At 38.9% G+C, this 18,746-nt stretch overlaps 1 protein-coding gene across 1 annotated transcript in view; it reads right to left on the reverse strand.

Annotated features, from left to right (window-relative positions):
- Window positions 1–386: 386 nt before the first annotated feature.
- Window positions 387–18,746, reverse strand: part of LOC108705124 (vomeronasal type-2 receptor 26) — a 31,649-nt gene continuing 13,289 nt past the window's right edge. Inside the window, exons 3-6 of the mRNA XM_041586270.1 lie at window positions 17,619–18,428; window positions 12,454–12,678; window positions 3,292–3,415; window positions 387–1,294 (exon numbers count right to left, since the gene is read on the reverse strand). Of these exons, the coding sequence (XP_041442204.1) occupies window positions 387–1,294; window positions 3,292–3,415; window positions 12,454–12,678; window positions 17,619–18,428 (2,067 nt within the window). The remainder of the gene's footprint in view (window positions 1,295–3,291; window positions 3,416–12,453; window positions 12,679–17,618; window positions 18,429–18,746) is intronic.

Genomic DNA, 18,746 nt, shown 5'->3' on the forward strand with positions numbered 1-18,746 from the left:
ATCTCCATATGTTCTATGTATAGAATTCATGTGATTTAGTTGTATAATCACATTTACTTTACAGTGCTACGCAATATGTTGGTGCTATATGAATACATGTTAATAATAATAATAATGATAATATACTGTTATATACACTGTATTCCAATGAAAACGCATAGCTGAAGGGGAGCAGAGCTTATTTATTCTGTTCCTTTCTCTTGCAAATATCCTGATCAAGTCTCTGCTAGTTTCTTAAAATTCATAAATTTCAGAGAGTCATGTGCCAGATGTGCCATCAATAATTAATGCATATAAGGATATTTTAGTGTCCAGTAATGATGTTTATATCTTTCAGCATGTACAGTAACTAATAATAGTGTAGTATTATTTGAGTAATTTGAGTATTATTTATATTTGTTTCCAAGCAAATTAGTTTTCATATTCATTTCTGGCTTAAGTAATATTGTATAACATTTGGGCAGAAATATGCAGCCTAAAAGTCCAGCACTTGAAGTCACTATAGCAAATATCTCCACACACACAGTGTTTTTGCCTTTGGTGCTCAGATAGGCCGGGATCATTGTGATCCAAACACTGCAGAAGAGCAACATGCTGAAAGTGATGTACTTGGCCTCATTAAAACTGTCCGGTAATGTCCGAGCTAAAAATGCTAAAACAAAACTAACAGCTGCCAGAAGCCCCATATACCCAATAACTGAGTAAAAGCCAATAGCTGAGCCCTCATTGCACTGAATGATGATGGTTCCAGGGTAAGTGTGAAGGTCCAGTTCCTGAAAGGGAGGAGAAATGGCCAACCAAGTCATGCAGATTATTATTTGAATGGATGAGCAGAACAAGACTACAGAATTGGACAGTTTGACTCCCACCCATTTTCTCCATGAGCTCCCTGGCTTGGTGGCTTTGAAAGCAACACAAACCATGATAGTCTTGGCCAGGAGAGAAGAGACAGCTATGGAGAAGGTGATTCCAAAAGTGATGATGCGCAGCATGCAGGTTATATCCACAGGGCGACCGAGGAACAGAAACACACTGAGGAAGCTCAGCTTGATGGAGACAAGGAGGAGGAAGCTCAGGCTCCTGTTGTTGGCTCTCACAATGGGGGTGTCTCGGTATTTAATAAAGACTTGTAATATCATTTGAGTTATAAGAAAAAAGAGAATACAGACGGCTGAAAAAAATATGGAAATAACATCATTACTGTATGATAAAAACACTTTCTCTCTTTGTATACATATATCCTTCATCTCATTAGGCCATTCCATGTCTGGGCATTGGGTGCAGCTCACACTGTCTATATAAATAGCAAAGAGAAGAAAAAAAATCAAGAAGGAGATTAATTTATGTAAAATGTTTTTTTTTTATCTCAAGTTAATAAAATTGTAATTAATGTAATCAGACTGAAAAGAGTAAACGGCAAGATACACACCAATAAGATAAGATAGAATATATTTTCATTTATATAGTGTTCAGTTAGGCCTTTCTAAGCTAAGCTAAGCATTATAGTTTTAAATTCGTGCCATCTGCTTGAGTAATAGGATCACTGCTCCCTGGAGGATCTGAAAGTTTGTTATTGCTTGAGTTCTGTAGCCCAGCTAAATGCTAAAGACACTCTGCCCTATTTTTGTCATTTTGCTATCAGTGTATTAGCCTGACCCACTCAGAAACAGACGTGCTGCATCTCCTTTGTAAGTTCCCATCAGATTGTTCTAGTTCCACCCACTTAAATACAAATTAGAACATTGTAGTTCAGCCCACTGCTTGAGTTACTGCATTCCTGCACACCCCCTATTAACTGCAATCAGAATGTTCTAGCAAAGCCTATTGCTTGAGTTACAAACTTCTTGTTCTATTCCCTGTCTAGCCCTCATGTTGAGTTAAACATTAGCTCTTGCTCCAAAGCTCTAAGAACATCAGTCATCAGAACAGTTTAGAACATATTATTGTATTACTGTAACAAAACAGGAAATTAATGCAGGTTATGCACTTTGGCAAAAATAATATAAATGCAAGTTCTACACTAAATGGCAGTGTGTTGGGAGTTTCCTTAAATGAGAAGGAAAGGCTAAAAGTAAGTAAGCTTTATTAGAAAGGTCTATATAATTACACCAGTAAACTCTCAAAGTAATGCTGCTTTAAGTCCTCTTTCAAAAGAAACAGCACATTTCTTTCCTTCTATTGTGTACTCATGGGCTTCTGTATCAGACTTCCTGTTTTCAGCTTAAACCTCCAGTGCTAGGGCTTGAGCATGCTCAGTTTGCTTTTCTCCCCCTCCGTCCTCCCCTCCCTGCTGTAATGTGAGCCCAGTGCTATGAGGGAGCAGGGAGAGACTCAGACAGGAAGTGATGTCACACCAAACCAATATGGCAGTTGCTATCCTAAACACCTCAAGAGCTGTTTACACAGGTATGGTAAAACATTCTGCAGAAAAAATATAGTGTTATAGTTTGCACTATTGTGACTAATCTATTGGAAATAAACTGCTTCAGTAGCTTTCCTTCTCCTTTATATAAGAAGGATCTAGGGTTTTTTGTAGATAACAAGTTGTCTAATAGCAGGGGACCTTTTTACCCATAAAATGGATCACCATACCAGAGCCCACCCCTTTAGACTAAAAGAAAAGAAATTTCATTTGAAGCAACGTAGGGGGTTCATCACAGTGAGGACAGTGAGGTTGGGGAATGCACTGCCGGGTGATGATTCAGTTAATGACTATAAGAGGGACTTGGATGATTTCTTGGACAGACATAATACAAAGGCTATTGTGATACTAAACTCTATAGTTAGTATAGATATGGGTATATATCATTTATGTGACAGTAGGGAGGGGTGTGTGTATGGGGCTGGGTTTTCATTTGGAGGGGTTGAACTTGATGGACTTTGTCTTTTTTCAACCCAATTTAACTATGTAACTATGTAACTATACATTACCAACAAACTGCTGCATCCACCTTTAAGATGTCCTCTTACAGGAACGACAATACTTAAGGATGTGTAGCAGAGCAGAGCTCACCCTTATGTAGTGTAGGATCTCCCTGTCAGCCGCTGCTCTCTGCTCCCACTGGCAGTGGGTGTGTAGTTGAACTAAGGTGTTTTGTTCCAACAATATCTGCACTTCCTCAGAGTCTTGACTCTGAGGGACTGCCGGTATTGTTTTTTTTACTCTATAATTACTCTTTCTAAGGTAATGATGGGTTCTCCTGAAATTCTATACCTTCAAGCATCATCTTGAGATTATAAATAATACATTCACAGTATTTATTAATTAAACTGGAAGTATTTTCACTATACCAGTTATATTAGAGATCTCTCCCATGGAACATGCAACACAATCATAACAACAGGATTGGGCTTGAGGAATTGGCATCTTCCTGTATCCTGGAAGACAATTGTCTGAACATTGAGATCTTGGGATCTAGAAACATGAGAAGTACATTTCAAAAGAACATATCTGGTATATTTTACATTTGTTGTCATTCATTTTAGCATATTTACCTTAAATATTTCTAAATCGATATATCGTCATTTTATGTGTGACAATATACTTGGAATATGTAGAAATATAATGAGAAAATGCACAGAAAAATGTTCATGTATGGAGACAGTTGTAGAGATGTGGTCAGGTTGTTGCACATAATTATAAAGTTAATGCCCTTAAAGAGTAAATCCTCAAGAATGATTTAAAAAAAACTGATATAAAGTTGAGGGTGAGGAATTTCAAGGTAATTTTCTCAGAGATATAACCTGAGCCATTAGCAATGTTAGACAGGGGGAGCTTAAAGAAATTAATGCGTGGCTGAAAGATTGGTGCATGGAGACGGGCTCTGGGTTTTTGGAGAACTGTGCTGATTTCTCAATCAACTACATGTTCTTTGCTAGGAATGGTGAACTACACTTCAATGATAATGGTGCAGCTGCTTTGGGGGAGAAGTTGGCTAGGTATGGGAGAGAGGGTGTAGTAAAGGATTGCATGAAAGACAGATTAGATGAGGTAGTGGGCAAAGGGAGGGAAAGTTGGCTGGGGTACTATTAAGGATAGGAAGGAACACGTCATATATGCAATATGGTACCAGTATTAAATGTATGTTTGCAGGGGGCGTGGTTACATGGCACACTGAGCAGTCGCAGGGACAAGACTCTCCCGACCCAAGCCATCTGAAACACAGATTTAAGTGAGACCCATAGACAGCAGAGTGCTCAAAACACCATGTCTCCGTACCTGGGAAAGAAAGTGGTGTGCCGCATGGAAGCCCGTGAATCCAAGATGGCGGGCGCAGAGGCCCGCAGCCCAAGCCCAGCAGGCTCTACTGCCTCCAGCTACAGCACTACGTCGGCACCATCTGACATCCGTGCCATACTAGCTGCTTTGCTAGCCAAAACAGATCTCACGGCGATGGCAAAAACCCTGCAAGAATCTCACAAGGCAGACATAGCCGAGATGAAGGTGGAACTACGCAGCATATCTAATTCACAGAGCAAAATGGACACAAGGATGGGCAAAGCTGAAGTGGCACATAACCAGCTTACCCACCGGGCTAATGACCACCACAGATTTATTTGCCTCCTTCGCAAACATATGGAAGACTTGGACAATAGGGGGTGATGCAATAACCTCAGAATTAGAGGCATACCTGACGCGGTCCCTCCAACTGAACTGCGCAATACGGTGAGTGCCATTTCCAATACCATTCTGGGGAAAGATCCCACCACCCCTCTGGAGTTAGATCGGGTTCACCGCACCCTAGGGACTCCCAGAATTAGAACCGAACACCCTAAAGCTGTAATTCACAAATTCACAATAAAGGAGGACATAAGCCATGCGCTGCGCAACACAGACTATGAAATATCCATTTTTCAAGACCTAGCTTGGTTAACTATACAGCAACGTTGTGCCCTTAGACCTTTCACCACGGTCCTCAGGGCTAAAAACATTGCCTACAGATGGGGCTTCCCCTTCTCCCTCACTATCACAAAAGATGGGAAACAACACAGCCTCAGAGAACCAGATGGCATAGAGGAGTTTTGTCATCACCTAGCCCTGCCTGTACCTGATCTCAAGGATTGGAGGGAATTGGCGTATAATGGTGATCTACTAGATGTCGAACATTGGCAATGTAAAAGTAGAGCCTAGAGGTCTTCATGTCAGGCTACCCCAGAGCCCACAAACTAACACCTAGAGCAGGACAAAAGTCCTATGAGGACTCTGGATTATGCTTCACATATCTCAGCTTCTAGAGTGACTGGCTCTTTGAGTCACTCACCTCTTCAACGCCGGAGGGTCATTACAGGAAAATACTCATTTGATTCACCAAAACTCCTGTACTCTGACTCTGATCATTTTTGGAAGGACCATAAAATGCCGGACCCTTTCACTCTTGCAGATCGGCAGACATTGGACACCTACCTTATTTGTTTAAGCCCATGGGAACTCAGTTGCGAGGCTTCCATAGTCACACAGAGGATCTTCTTGCTAAAAGTATCCTAAGTATAACTGGTTGTTATTCACTTTCTACTATGTTTGGAAAAGTTTCTACAGTCCACATCCAGGTTTCAGATACTGGCTTAAATACGTCATTGTGGTTGTTAGAGAAGTTTACTGTTTACAAGGTTTAATATTTTGATTCGCCAATTTTAGTATTTTGTACATATACCCACTGGGTGCAAACTGTATAGTTCAGAAATGTTATGTCATTAATTACTTTACCTAGGCAACTCTGCTTCTACTTATAGACTAATATGGATGGTCTAACGCTGGTCATAGGCTTCAGCTCTACAGGTGTTCATCCCCAGATCAGGGAGGGGGAGAGTGGTTTGTGGAGGTGGATAAACAAAAAAACTATAGAATAAAAATAGGGAGAAAAAAAAAACAATAACAATAATAGTGACAAGGCTGACAAAATTACGCAACTACTTTAAGGAAAATAATTCGGAACACACAAACCCATGGACAGTTTGGCTAGCACACAAGTGTGTGATAAGAGGGGAACTAATCCAATTAGGGGCCAGAAAACAAAAAGAACATAATGCCAAACTACAACAATTGATAGCCAAAATCTATACGCTAGAAGCACAACACAAACACTCTAAATTCGCACCTATATTAGAAGCCCTAACACAAGCAAGGAAAGAACTACAAGACACATACTCTGCCTTTATGATAATTGAAATACACAAGAAACTATATTTTGAGCATGGCAATAAATGTGGCCGTTTGCTAGCAGCTGCACTAAAAAAGAAACAACTAAGAAATCACATTACCAAGATATGGACTCCAGAAGGCAAAATGGTACATACTACCACAGAAATAGCTGAAGTATTCTGCCAATACTTTACTAAGCTATATCAGCTCCCATCCCAAGTTAGAAGACACAACAAATTGCTGCATAGAGAACAATTAGTATGGATTACATCCAAAACTCTAAGGGTAAGGACACACTGGACGATTTGTCGCCAACGTTTTTAAAAAGCAAATCGCAGCGACATATCGCTCGTTTTGTCTCTGAACAAAACCAAATGAAAGACGCCAGTTCCTGTGCCCACATCGCGTTTGTGAATCGCCTGTAGCTCCAAAACGCACTGAAACCCTTTTCCGAGCGATTTATCAGAAATAGCATGTACTTAGAAAAGCACTGAAATCTCCTAGACACGCACACACATACAGATAAGTAGCAGCAATTGTATTCAAATTACAATGCGAACGCAATGACGCAAGAACGCAAGCACGTAAAGACGCCAGGTTACAGCGGGAAGCACAAAACGTTTTCGGTTTGGGTGGAGCACGTACCGCACAGAGTAATGGGATACAAATCACTCTGTGCCAATAGTCGCTGTGAATCGTCTGTTCAAAAAAGACGATCGTCTTGTCGCCGCGATTTACTTTTATAAAACGTTGGCGACAAATCGTCCAGTGTGTCCTTACCCTTAGATCCCAAAACTCTCAGACGAAGTGACAAAAGTTCTAGATACACCTTTTACAAAGGAAGAATTTCTGTTGGCCATCAAGACGACTAAAACAGGTAAAGCCCCCGGGCCTGATGGGTTCACCATAGCTTACTTTAAGGAGCTGAGCGACCACATCGTTCCTTATCTAGTGGAGGCTACAAACTCCATCTCAGCATCCACAGAAATCCCTAAAGAAGCCTTTGAAGCCCACATTACGCTAATACACAAGAAAGGAAAGGACACTACAGACCTGGGAAACTTCAGGCCAATTTCCCTATTAAATACAGATACCAAATTATACACTAAAGTACTAGCCACCAGACTTAATCCGGTACTATATTCCCTTATTCATCCTGAACAGGTAGGCTTCGTCCCACACAGGGAAGCCTGGGACAACACAAACAAGCTATTTAGCTTTCTTCAATATTGCAAGACAAAGTCCATCCCTGTCATGCTATTATCCACAGACTCTGAGAAGGCATTTGACAGGGTGGACTGGTCTTTCTTAAGAAATACACTAACAAGCATTAACTTAGGCCCCAGAATGCAATCCTGGCTCTCAACCCTCTACACTTCCCCTACAGCGAAATTGCGCATTAATGGTGAATACTCACAACCCTTTCACATAACAAATGGGACAGGCCAGGGCTGTCCGCTCTCTCCCCATCTATTAATTTTGTCAATTAAAAGGCTTCCTTAACAAAATCAGACACAACCTGGATATCAATGGCATCTAAGTTGGTTCGAAGGAACACAAAACAGCAGCATACGTTGATGACTTAATCTTTTTTCTCAGGAACCCTAGAATTTCCCTCCCAAATTTATTGAAAGAACTAGATGACTTTAATTTAGTAAGTCATTTTAAAATTAACTTAGCAAAATCAGTAGCCTTGAACATTTCAATCCTCCAGGAGGAGTTCTCAGCAGTAACACATTCATTTCCGATCTCAATTTCAAGCACCTATCTTACCTATCTAGGCCTAAAAATATTTCCGAATGTACAACAGACCATAAGTAGAAATTACGCGGATTTCTTATAATCCGTTAAAGCTGATCTAGGAAACTGGTCCAGCAAAACGCTGTCCTGGTTAGGACAAATTAACACTCTGAAAATGAACATTCTGCCCCACTTCTTATACATCACACAGACTATCCCCTACCCCCTTCCCAAAGGAACATTTCAGTCCTTGTACACGCTTACAAGAAGATATATCTGGGCAGATAAAAACCCCAGAATAGTGAAAGTTACACTAAGTGCAGCAAAGTCTAATGGAGGTCTTGGCCTCCCTGACTGGAAGAGTTATCATCAGGCCACAATAATATGTAGATGCCTAGACTGTTTCTTCCACAGAAAAGCACAACTCTGGATGTGTATAGAGCAGGAATCCCTAGCGACTCCATTATGGGCAGCCCCATGGTTAAAGCCGATCGACAGAACCGTCAGGGAAGAAACAGACTCCAAATTGAGATACACCTTAGACACTTGGGATACCCTTTCCAAATCAAGTAAATGGATTAACTCTCCAACTCCCCTCCTTCCAGTTATAGGCAACCCAGCATTCATCCCAGGCTTAGATCTTGGAAATTACAAAGGTTGGAATATTTTACTGCACTCTGGAGCTAATTATTTTTATAATCAGAGTAAGATGAAAGACATTGAGGAGATTCTGGGAGACACATTCCGTCTGACCTCAACAGATTCAAGTTACGACAAATCAGACATAGAACAAACATGGTCGGAGAAAGAACCCCCTAAAAATGGCAAAAAGATCTAAGCTCTAACATAACAGACAAACAGTGGGGCAAAATTACACACCTCACATGCCAATCTTCCCAATGCGCTAAAATCCAGGAGATTAACTACAAACTACTCACTAAATGGTATAGATACCCCACGAAGCTGAATAAAATATATAGTGCGGTTTCACCCAATTGCTGGCGATGTAGGAAGCATCTGGGTACCCTAACCCACATATTCTGGGACTGTCCCATACTATTTACATATTGGGGCACTATATGCCAAATTATCAAACAGTTACTGACATTGAGATTGCTAATGACCCATTAGCTGTACTCTTACACGACTCTCCTCTTTCAATCCGGGCATACAAAAAGTCATTAGCCCCCGTTATGCTGGACATGGCAAAATCACTTATCCCGATTAAATGGAATCAGACTGCCAGCCCCATTGTGAATGATTGGCTACAAAAAATGAAGGCGATCCAGAGATTTGAGGAATTGAGAACGGATTTATCAACTGGTTTTCAGTCTTTTACAAAAAAATGGTTCTTTGGATACAATTTCTGAGTTCAGATCTAGACCCATGTAGGATTGGTCCAAATTCATTATTTCTATAACTTTTAAAATTATCCCTCTTCTCGTATGATTGCTGAGTCTGCTGTTGCCGCATGGAGACTCCAACCCAGATAAGAACAGTGATAAAAGGTCAGCTAACACAATCCCGAACTAACCCATGGATTCTTGGGAAAAACATATTAAAAATTTGAAAGAGTTTTCCCAGTCAGGTATGTACAACCTCACTCCCCACACCTGCCAAGGTTAATTTCTCTATCCCTTCACGTCTTTCTCTTCCCCTTCCCCTATCCAATCCCTCCTCCCTTCTCACCACACCTTCTTTCCTTCCTTCTCTCTTTCTTTTTCCATGTTTCTTTTTGTTTTAAATACTCATTCAGCAGATGCTTTGCAGCACTGACACATGGTTCATATTACATCAGAGAAAATTTGCCAGAATTGGAGAACCTCACAGAGATGAGCCTTATTTTGGGACTACCAGCAATCGGATTCTCAGTTTTAGCTTTCTACGCTTTTCACTGTATTCATAGATTTCTCAAGCTACCTAGACCAACCATGTCATATATATTGTTTTATATATTTCTTGTGCCGCAATGTGTAATTCTACTGTGAGTTTTCAAAACCAAAAAATACATTATTTTTTTTAAAAAAAATGTATGTTTGCAAATGCAAGGAGTCTGCTGGTAAAATGGGAGAGCTGGAGCTGCTGGAGGGAAAATATGATGTGACTGGTGTGGCCAAAACATGCCTGAATAAGTCACATGATTGGGCAGTAAATATCAGTGGCTATACTTTGTTTTGGAGGAACATGGGAAATAAAAAGGAAGTAGGGGTATGTCTGTTTGTTAGGCAGGATTTAAAAGCTCATATATAAAGGAGGAGGTGATGTCAGAAAATGAGGGGGCAGAAGTCTTATGGGTGGAGTTCTTCACCGAATGTAAAGAGTCCACCAAATTAATTGTAGGATGTAAGTGAGGAGGAGGAGGTTAAGCTCCTGATGCAAATAGAAAAGGCTGCTAGTTTGGTGAAAGTAATATTAATGGAGGATTATAATTATCCAGATACTGACTGGAGCAATAATACTGCCAGGTCAGTTAAATAGGACAAGCTTATAAACTGTTACACAATTTTTGGCACAAGTTTTTGAGGAGCCAACCAGAAAAATGCTATACTAGATCTAGTGATCTCTAATGACCCAGAACCTATAACAAATGTGTGAGTAATTGAACCCCTGGGCAATAATATAATGCAATAGTGCAAAAAACAAATATACACTGGGGCAACAAAAACAATGCATTTCAGAAAAGCTAATTTTAGCCCCTTAAGGGCTGCCCTTCAGAGCTTAGATTGGTGCATTATGTTTTCTGTTAAAAACAGAGAACAGAAATGGCGGTCATTAAAAATATTAAATTGTTACTGTTTTCAATTTATTCCCTTAAGTAGAAGCACTAATAATCACCCTTAAATGTAGAAGCCCTAAGAATCACCCTATGTGGCTTAATACGGAGGTAAAGAAGTTAATAGGAATAATGAGAAATGCTTTTAAAAACTAAAAGTCTGTGGGGACAGATTCTGCATTTAATGAATATAAATGCCATAATAAATGTTGTAAAAAAGCAATCCGAAAGGCAAAGACAAGACATAAAGAGTGCATTGCGACAGAGGCTAAGACTAACCCTAAAAGTTTTTTTAAGTATATTAATAGTAAAAAGATGTGGGTTGAGAGTGTTGCTTCATTAAATAATGGTACCAGTATGGTTGTAACAGATACAGAAAAGGCAAATGTGTTAAATCAGTTATTTTCTTCTGTGTATACAATAGAGGAGCCAGAGTTCCCAAGCTTATTTCATATATGATATGGTTCAGGATATGGTTCATAATGCTTTAATAAAAAATAATGTAAACAAGGTGCCAGGGCCATATGGTATACACTGAGTTCTAAGAGAGCCTGATTTAGTTTTAGAATAGCTTTTATTTCTGATTTTCTCAGATTCAATTTCATCTGGTATGGTACCTATGGATTGGAGGAAAGCTGATGTTATTCCTATATTTAAAAATGGCTTATGATCTCAGCCTGGCAGTTATAGGCCAGTACGTTTGACATCTGTGATGGGCAAATTGTTTGAAGGCTTGTTAAAGGATAACATTCAAAATGCTGTCCTAGCGAATGGCATTATGAGCAGCTATCAGCATGGCTTTATGAAGGAGAAGTTGTACAAATTTTATTGTTTTTTATGATGAGATAAGTAAGATGCTGGACAGTGGGGGAGCAGTAGATGTAATACAGTATATTTGCATTTTGTCAACGTTTTTCATACCGTGCCCCACAATCGACTGCTTTCTAAACATAGATCTGATGTCATTTGCACATGGATAGGTAACTGGCTACAGGATCAGGTACAGAGGGTGGTTGTTATTGGTACATTCTACTACTTGGAGTAAGGTTCTGAGTGGGGTCCCTCGGAGCTTGGTATTGGGTCCACTTTTATCTAACTTGCTGTAAGTAATGTATCAGTGTTTGCAGATGACACAAAACTATCAGCCCAATTAATTCCATCCAGGATGTGGCACTTGCAACAGGATCTTGACTAACTGGCAATCTGGGCAGCTAAATGGCAAATGAGATTCAATGTTGATAAATGTAAAGTCCTGCACCTGGGATGTAACAATATCCACTTATACCCTTAATGGGACTGCACTAGGCAAATCCATAATGGAGACGGAGCTTGGAGCCTTGTAGATAATAAACTTGTCTGTAGCAAGTTATGCCAGTCAGCAGCATCAAAGGCAAATAAGGTATTGAGCTGTATTAAAAGGGGCATAGATTTGAGGGAGGATAAGCTCATTCTTCCATTGTATAGAGCACTGGTAAGGCCCCATCTAGAATATGCCATACAGTTTTGGTCTCCAGTTCTCAAACAGGACATTATTGAATTAGAGAGGGTACAGAGAAGGGAAACTAAGCTGGTAAAAGGTATTGAAAATCTTAGCTATGAGGAAAGACTGGCCAAGTTCTATTCAACTTATGAGACTCACTAGAGTTGTGTTTGGCTTGTGACCACCAGTTAAATTATATATAAGATCTTGCTGTGAATGTATCCTCACTTTCCACTGCCACTGGTGCATGTTTAACAACAAAATAGATATCAATATACACAATGTTTAACATATAGAATAGAAAGTTAAAGAGAATCTTACTTTATCGTCTGTTGTCTTCCATGGAATTGCCATTGAGGTTATATTTAGCTGCTGATCTGGTGGTGCCCATGGAGAGAACTCACCAAGAATGTTTTTGAACCAACGGTCCAGAGTAGCAAAGTGACTGTAGATCTGGAATCTGGTGGTAAACTCTCCATTTTCATCAAATGAGAAGATTTCACCATGTTTGGACTTAAGCTGAACTTTCTTTAAATAATGGTGCAACTTTATAAAAAAATTGAAAACGTTTGAATTTATGTGGATCACTTTTTAAAAGGTGATTTCAGTCAAACAATAAGAAAGAAAACATAATAATAGGTCAAATTAAAAAAAAATTCTTCTTAACAGCCCATTTATTAACATTTGCATTTTTGTGGTTTCAGTTGTTTTCAAAACTATGAAAAAACTCACTTCTAAAAAACATATGTCAAATAATTTATGAAAAGTAACTATGTAAAAAGCGTCAACTAAAACCAAAGCGAAAAGTAATGAGAAAAAAATTAAATATAATCCAAAAAGCTCTACTTTCCATGGAAAATGAAGTGATTGTATGAAAATGAACAAATAAATCTCCAAGAACAACTAAAACCACAAATGAAAGAGTTGGCTTTGCCAAAAAAATAGTACAACTTCCATTGACCTCTATATGGCTATGACAGATTTTAAATGGCGTAGTTTTGTATTTGCACTGTTCCTATTTTATTTCATCTGATGACTTATGTATGTTTCATGGTTCAGAGAAATTAGTAAAATCCATGACTTTTAGTACTATAAATATGATTCTTTTAAAAAAAAATATGAATGTTTAAAAATAATCTTATTAGTAAAAGGAGAGAATTATATTACAGCAGTAAACTATTATAGCACCATATGGTGTAGTATTATCAGTAATTCTTATAAAGCCTATGGTGGAAAAACAAAAATGTGCTCAATTAAATTTGGTGTTCTCTGAATCCTTCACCAAATTTTAGTAAAATTGCTTACTTACAAGATAAAAACTCCCTGACACCTGAATTGCTAAAAATGCTCCACATCTTGTGTTAGAAATGACAAAACACAGGAAAGGCACAGGAGCAATGACAATTGATGTCAAACAATGAACTAGGTGCAGAGAGGCAACATCATGACACATTCATGACAATACAGTGCTAAGCAACTCAACCCTGATACCTATATCCAAAAAGTTAGGAAACTTCTATCTCTCATATCTATCAATCAATTATTTGTAGAAGACCAAAAGAAAAAAAATCCAAAATAATATAAAAAATATATAATGTTTATTGTAGATTCATTAAAAGAATACTGATACTGATCTCTATTGGTTTATCCACTCTCTAAGGTGAGGGTCTGTTGCACCTGGACCACCTGTTCTATGTGGTGAGAGACTCATATATTGTGTCCTGTGCCCTTATCTTTGTTTTTATCAATTAGCAAAGATACAACAGACTGTTTATTCTTTGTCATCGAATATTTTGGAATATTAAAATATTTGCTACATAGTTAAAAAAAGAAGGATTTAACTTAATTCATGAGTAAGTTCACACAGTATGGGTGTTATTTATCAAAGGTCTAAAGTTTAGAGTGTTTTTGACCTTAAAAGAACTCACAACTCGATTGGTTTCTAATTTAAGAAAAAACTTGAATGAAAAAAAAAAACTTGAATCAGAATTGATCGAGTTTTCGGAGGAAAAAAAAATTGAATCCCTTGATTTGACGTTTTTGAGGAAACTCTCCTCAAACATCATGAAGGCTATTAACATCTTCCAATGGTTAAAGGGACCTCTGCTATTGACAGGTTTTAGATGGTCTAATTTTGAATTCAAGCTATTCCCAGGGTCAGGGTATAATACATATTGAAAAGGTATTTTTTTTACCAGAAAAATCAATTTTGACTTGAAAATAACCTTGAAAACTCAATTTTTTAAATCTGCCCCATAGTGTATATATTTTGTGTTCACCTGTGTATGCAATATGCGAAAATATTTTACCCTGGGTGCAGTTAATGTTACCTGCCAATTGGTTGCTACAGACATTTCCCCCCCTGTATTTATAATACTGTCTTCAGTGGCATCACTAGCTGTGGCAAGGCCTTGGTACAGGTCCCCCGCCTCCTCTTCCAGACTCTGGATACCTAGATATCAGGTAAGTGGAAACAATCACTGGGGGGGTGCCTAACTTTTGTACAAAAAATAAAAAATTGAAAAATATATATATTTTGCTAGTGTGAGTTCCACTTTAGAGAGATCTCTTCTTTCCATCCCAAAATGTGCTCAATTAAATTTGGTGTTCTCTGGATCCTTCACCAAATTTTAGTAAAATTGCTTACTTACAAGATAATAGTAGCTATATCACATGTAGTTTAATTCCCAGTGTCCTCCTCTCCTCCGCCAGCCACTGTTAGGCTCCAAGGTAAGGATACAAAATTTACATTGTGTAATGCCATTTTATTAAAAAAGTTAAGAATGTAGCGTTATAGTAAATTGAGTGCACCTTACTCTACTATAAGCTTCACTCCTAGTACATATGCTCCGGATGAGACCTTAAAACCTTAGGGAGTGAGCCTTTGCAGCGAGGTGGAAGCAGGGTGTAGTGCAACTGTAACTGTATTCAGGGTGCAAAGAATTGGGTGCCAGTTATTCTTATAACTTAACCAAATAACAGATTTATTGAGCACAGTATACACTCCTCAGTGTAGTGTACATAGATCAGAACATTGCAGGTTCATACAGTACATTGAATAGGCAGTACTCACAACCCTTTTGGTCAGTATGATTCTCTTCAGAGATAGGAACAATACATGCAGCTTTGAGGAGGTACACCTAGCTTTCAGCCTTTTCCCTAAGTGGAACCTGAGGGGAATCTATCTACTATAGGTCTGTACACTTAGTCCCTGCTTCTGGGCAATGAGTACCCTGGGATCTTAATCCCACTACAATCCTCGTAGGAGCCTCAAGCTGCTCAGCTAAATAACCTGACTAACTATCACTCCTAGAGTGATCTATAAGGGTGAGTAGCCTATTCTGACTAGACCTGACCTGTCTAGGTTCCACTCAAGCTCTGCCTCCTGCACAGGCTAGAGCCTGCACAAGATGGACCCTGAAAGCATGGCTTCAGAGCCTTTTATACTCTAGCACTGTGCCATCTGCTGGTCACTGTGAGAAGTAGCAAGAGTCAACAGTACCCCTCCCAACTGTATTTTAGGACCCAATTAGGTGTCCATAACATGGAGGGACTGCCTGACAATAATACTAGGGGTGGCTATTTTACACATCCCTACAAGAACATTAAACATTTTCCACTCACATTTGTTTGCATAGTTTTGGTTAGAGTTCAAACTGGTGACACCTCTAAAGACTTACCTATATGTGACCAAAACTATGCATCATCTATGGTCATTCTTTAGCAGTTGGATTTCTTTAGGGTAAGATAAGAGTAAGTTTTGGTATAACCTGCAGATGACCTTGGCTTAGCAGGGGGTGTAGAGGATTTCTTCAATAATAAGGAAGTTTTGGGTATAGTTAGAGAATGCTGAATAAAAGTTGTGCTTGAGTTTTGGATATTTAATGTTCAGAAGTCTAGGTAGTTAGCATCTTTGTTGTAGTTGGAAAAAGGTAGGGAAGGCAGAATTTTCTATAAGGCCACCTTATCATTTTATTTTTTTCATCAGCTGAAATCTTGCTGTAGGTAGAAGTTGGCCCATATAGGAAGGTATGGGGGGAATAGTGGTGGAGTGTGCCCAACAGAGTTTAAAGGGGATGTAAACCCAGCCATAATGCCGTCCCTCACCATCCCCTAGTTTTCTATAGAAGATGTTAAACACCACAATTATAGATGCAATAAAATTCACCAGTGAAAATTCTACTGATTAAAAAGTTTATTATAAATGCAAAAGAACTGACAAATACGAATGTTGAATCCCAGCACTATATCAGGCATATTTCTTTTATCTTACATATAGAGATAATTATGTTATATAACATAGTAAGTTAGGTTGAACAAAGACACACATTCATCAAGTTCAACCTTTTAACTCTTTTTTTAACCTGCCTAACTGCCAGTTGATCCAGAGAAAGGCAAAAAACCCCAACCGAAGCCTCTCCAATTTGCCTTAGAGGGGAAAAATTCCTTCCTAACTCCAAAATGCAATGGGACTAGTCCCTGGATCAACTTGTACTATGAGCTATCTTCCCTATCCCTGTATTCCCTCACTTGCTATACACCATCCAACTCCTTAAAAAGTAAAGTTTACAAGGAAAAGACAGGACAGCAGGATTAACTGCTCAACTTCAGTTCTTATTGCCACGCAACCATTTTATTATGTGTCGATAAACACTGAAGTTGAGCAGTTAATCCTGCTGTCCTGCTTTTCCTTGTAAACTTTACTTCTTTGGATTACTATTGCAATCACAGCAAATGGGGTAAAAAGGTCCCCTGCTATTTGTCTATAATGTCCTCTAATGTACTTGTAAAGTCTAATCATGTCCCCTCACAAGCGCCTTTTTTCCCCCAGAGAAAACAACCCCAACCTTGTCAGTCTCCCCTCATAATTTAACTCTTCCCTCCCTCTAACCAGTTTAGTTGCACTTAGTCTCTGCACTCTCTCCAGCTCATTTATATCCCTCTTAAGGACTGGAGTCCAAAACTGCCCCCATACTCCAGATGAGGCCTCACCAGGGACCTATAAAGAGACAGAATTATGTTTTCATCCCTTGAGTTAATAGACTGACAAGGTTGGAGTTGTTTTCTCTGAAAAAAGGCGCTTGTGAGGAGACATGATTAGACTTTACAAGTACATTAGAGGACATTATAGACAAATAGCAGGGGACCTTTTTACCCATAAAGAGAATCACGTACCAGAGGCCTCCCCTTCAGACTAGAGGAAAAGAAGTTTCATTTAAAGGAACAGAGTAGGGGGTTCATCACAGTGAGGACAGTGAGGTTGGGGAATGCACTGCCGGGTGATGATTCAGTTAATGACTATAAGAGGGACTTTAGATATAGATATGGGTACATATAATTTATGTGAGAGTATGGAGGGGGTGTGTGTATGGATGCTGGGTTTTTATGGAAGGGTTGAACATGATGGACTTTGTCTTTTTCCAACCAGATTTAACTATGTAACTATGAATATTTCATCATATTGATAACCTTTTCCATTTAATTACCTCAGACTTAAAGTCTCTATTCCTTAGAGATTTATCTTCCGGCTTTATGTTCATATTATGAAGAGCACGAGACATCATATCAACTGCCAGATGCACTCGGGGAGAGATGTAATGTCCTCTGAAACTGTAAAGATCTGTAATACGCTCCTGCCCAGTGCAGTTATGGAGAGGTATCTTGTGACGGTAAATATATCCATAAAACTTATTCTTATTTGGGTCTTTAGACAAACAACGAACATAAATTGTCCATATATCTTCAAGTAACTTGTCTTCTGGGTACTTAGAAGGATGGAGATTCTGTAAAAAGTTGCTCATTTCAGGAGTATTGAGATCATAATGGTATCCTGGCACAAGGAACAGACTGCAATTAAATATTTCTGGACTAAAACCAGCAATCATTTCATTGGCTGCCCAATTTGATGTAATGATGAATGTTTTTTCATTATAATATTTACTTAATTGTAATAAATAGCTAAACAATGATATTCTTACAGTTCCACAAATTATAATGATGTTGGTAGAGGAACTGCTGATAATTTCCCTGAATTCATGAATTATACTGGTTTCTTTTGGTAGTCTTAAAGTGAACTCAATGCAGATGCCAGCACTTGAGAGATACTTGGCCAGGAGCTTATGTTCTTCCTCTCCACTAATATCATTAGATGTAATTACTCCAACCCAGGTCCAGGCAAAATGTCTCAGTAATTTCCCTAAAACATTAAACTCACTTTGAATACTCTGTACTGTGCGGAAAAAGTATGGGAAGGTGGATCTGTCACTGAGCAATGGGTCTGTAGCTCCATAACTGATCTGTAGGGATGAAGAAAGGGAGGAGCACTGAGTGGAATCCTACAGATTTGCCAGTAACACAATAATGTAAAAGTGATGTAAGTGATACTGTGAGACATTTGAATTACATAGTCTATATGGGATATGATGAGGACATGGATGAGGAGTACAACATGAGTGTATGTAGAGAGGGGTAAAATAGTAAGTAATGTTGAAAAAAGACATGTCCATCAAGTTCAACCTTTGAACTTTATTTTAACCTTTATAACTGGTTAGACTAGTCCCTGGATCAACTTGTAGCTATCTTCCATATCACTGTATTCCCTCACTTGCTAAAAA

This window comes from Xenopus laevis, chromosome 1L, assembly GCF_017654675.1.
Source record: "Xenopus laevis strain J_2021 chromosome 1L, Xenopus_laevis_v10.1, whole genome shotgun sequence".
Taxonomy (NCBI): Eukaryota; Metazoa; Chordata; class Amphibia; order Anura; family Pipidae; genus Xenopus; species Xenopus laevis.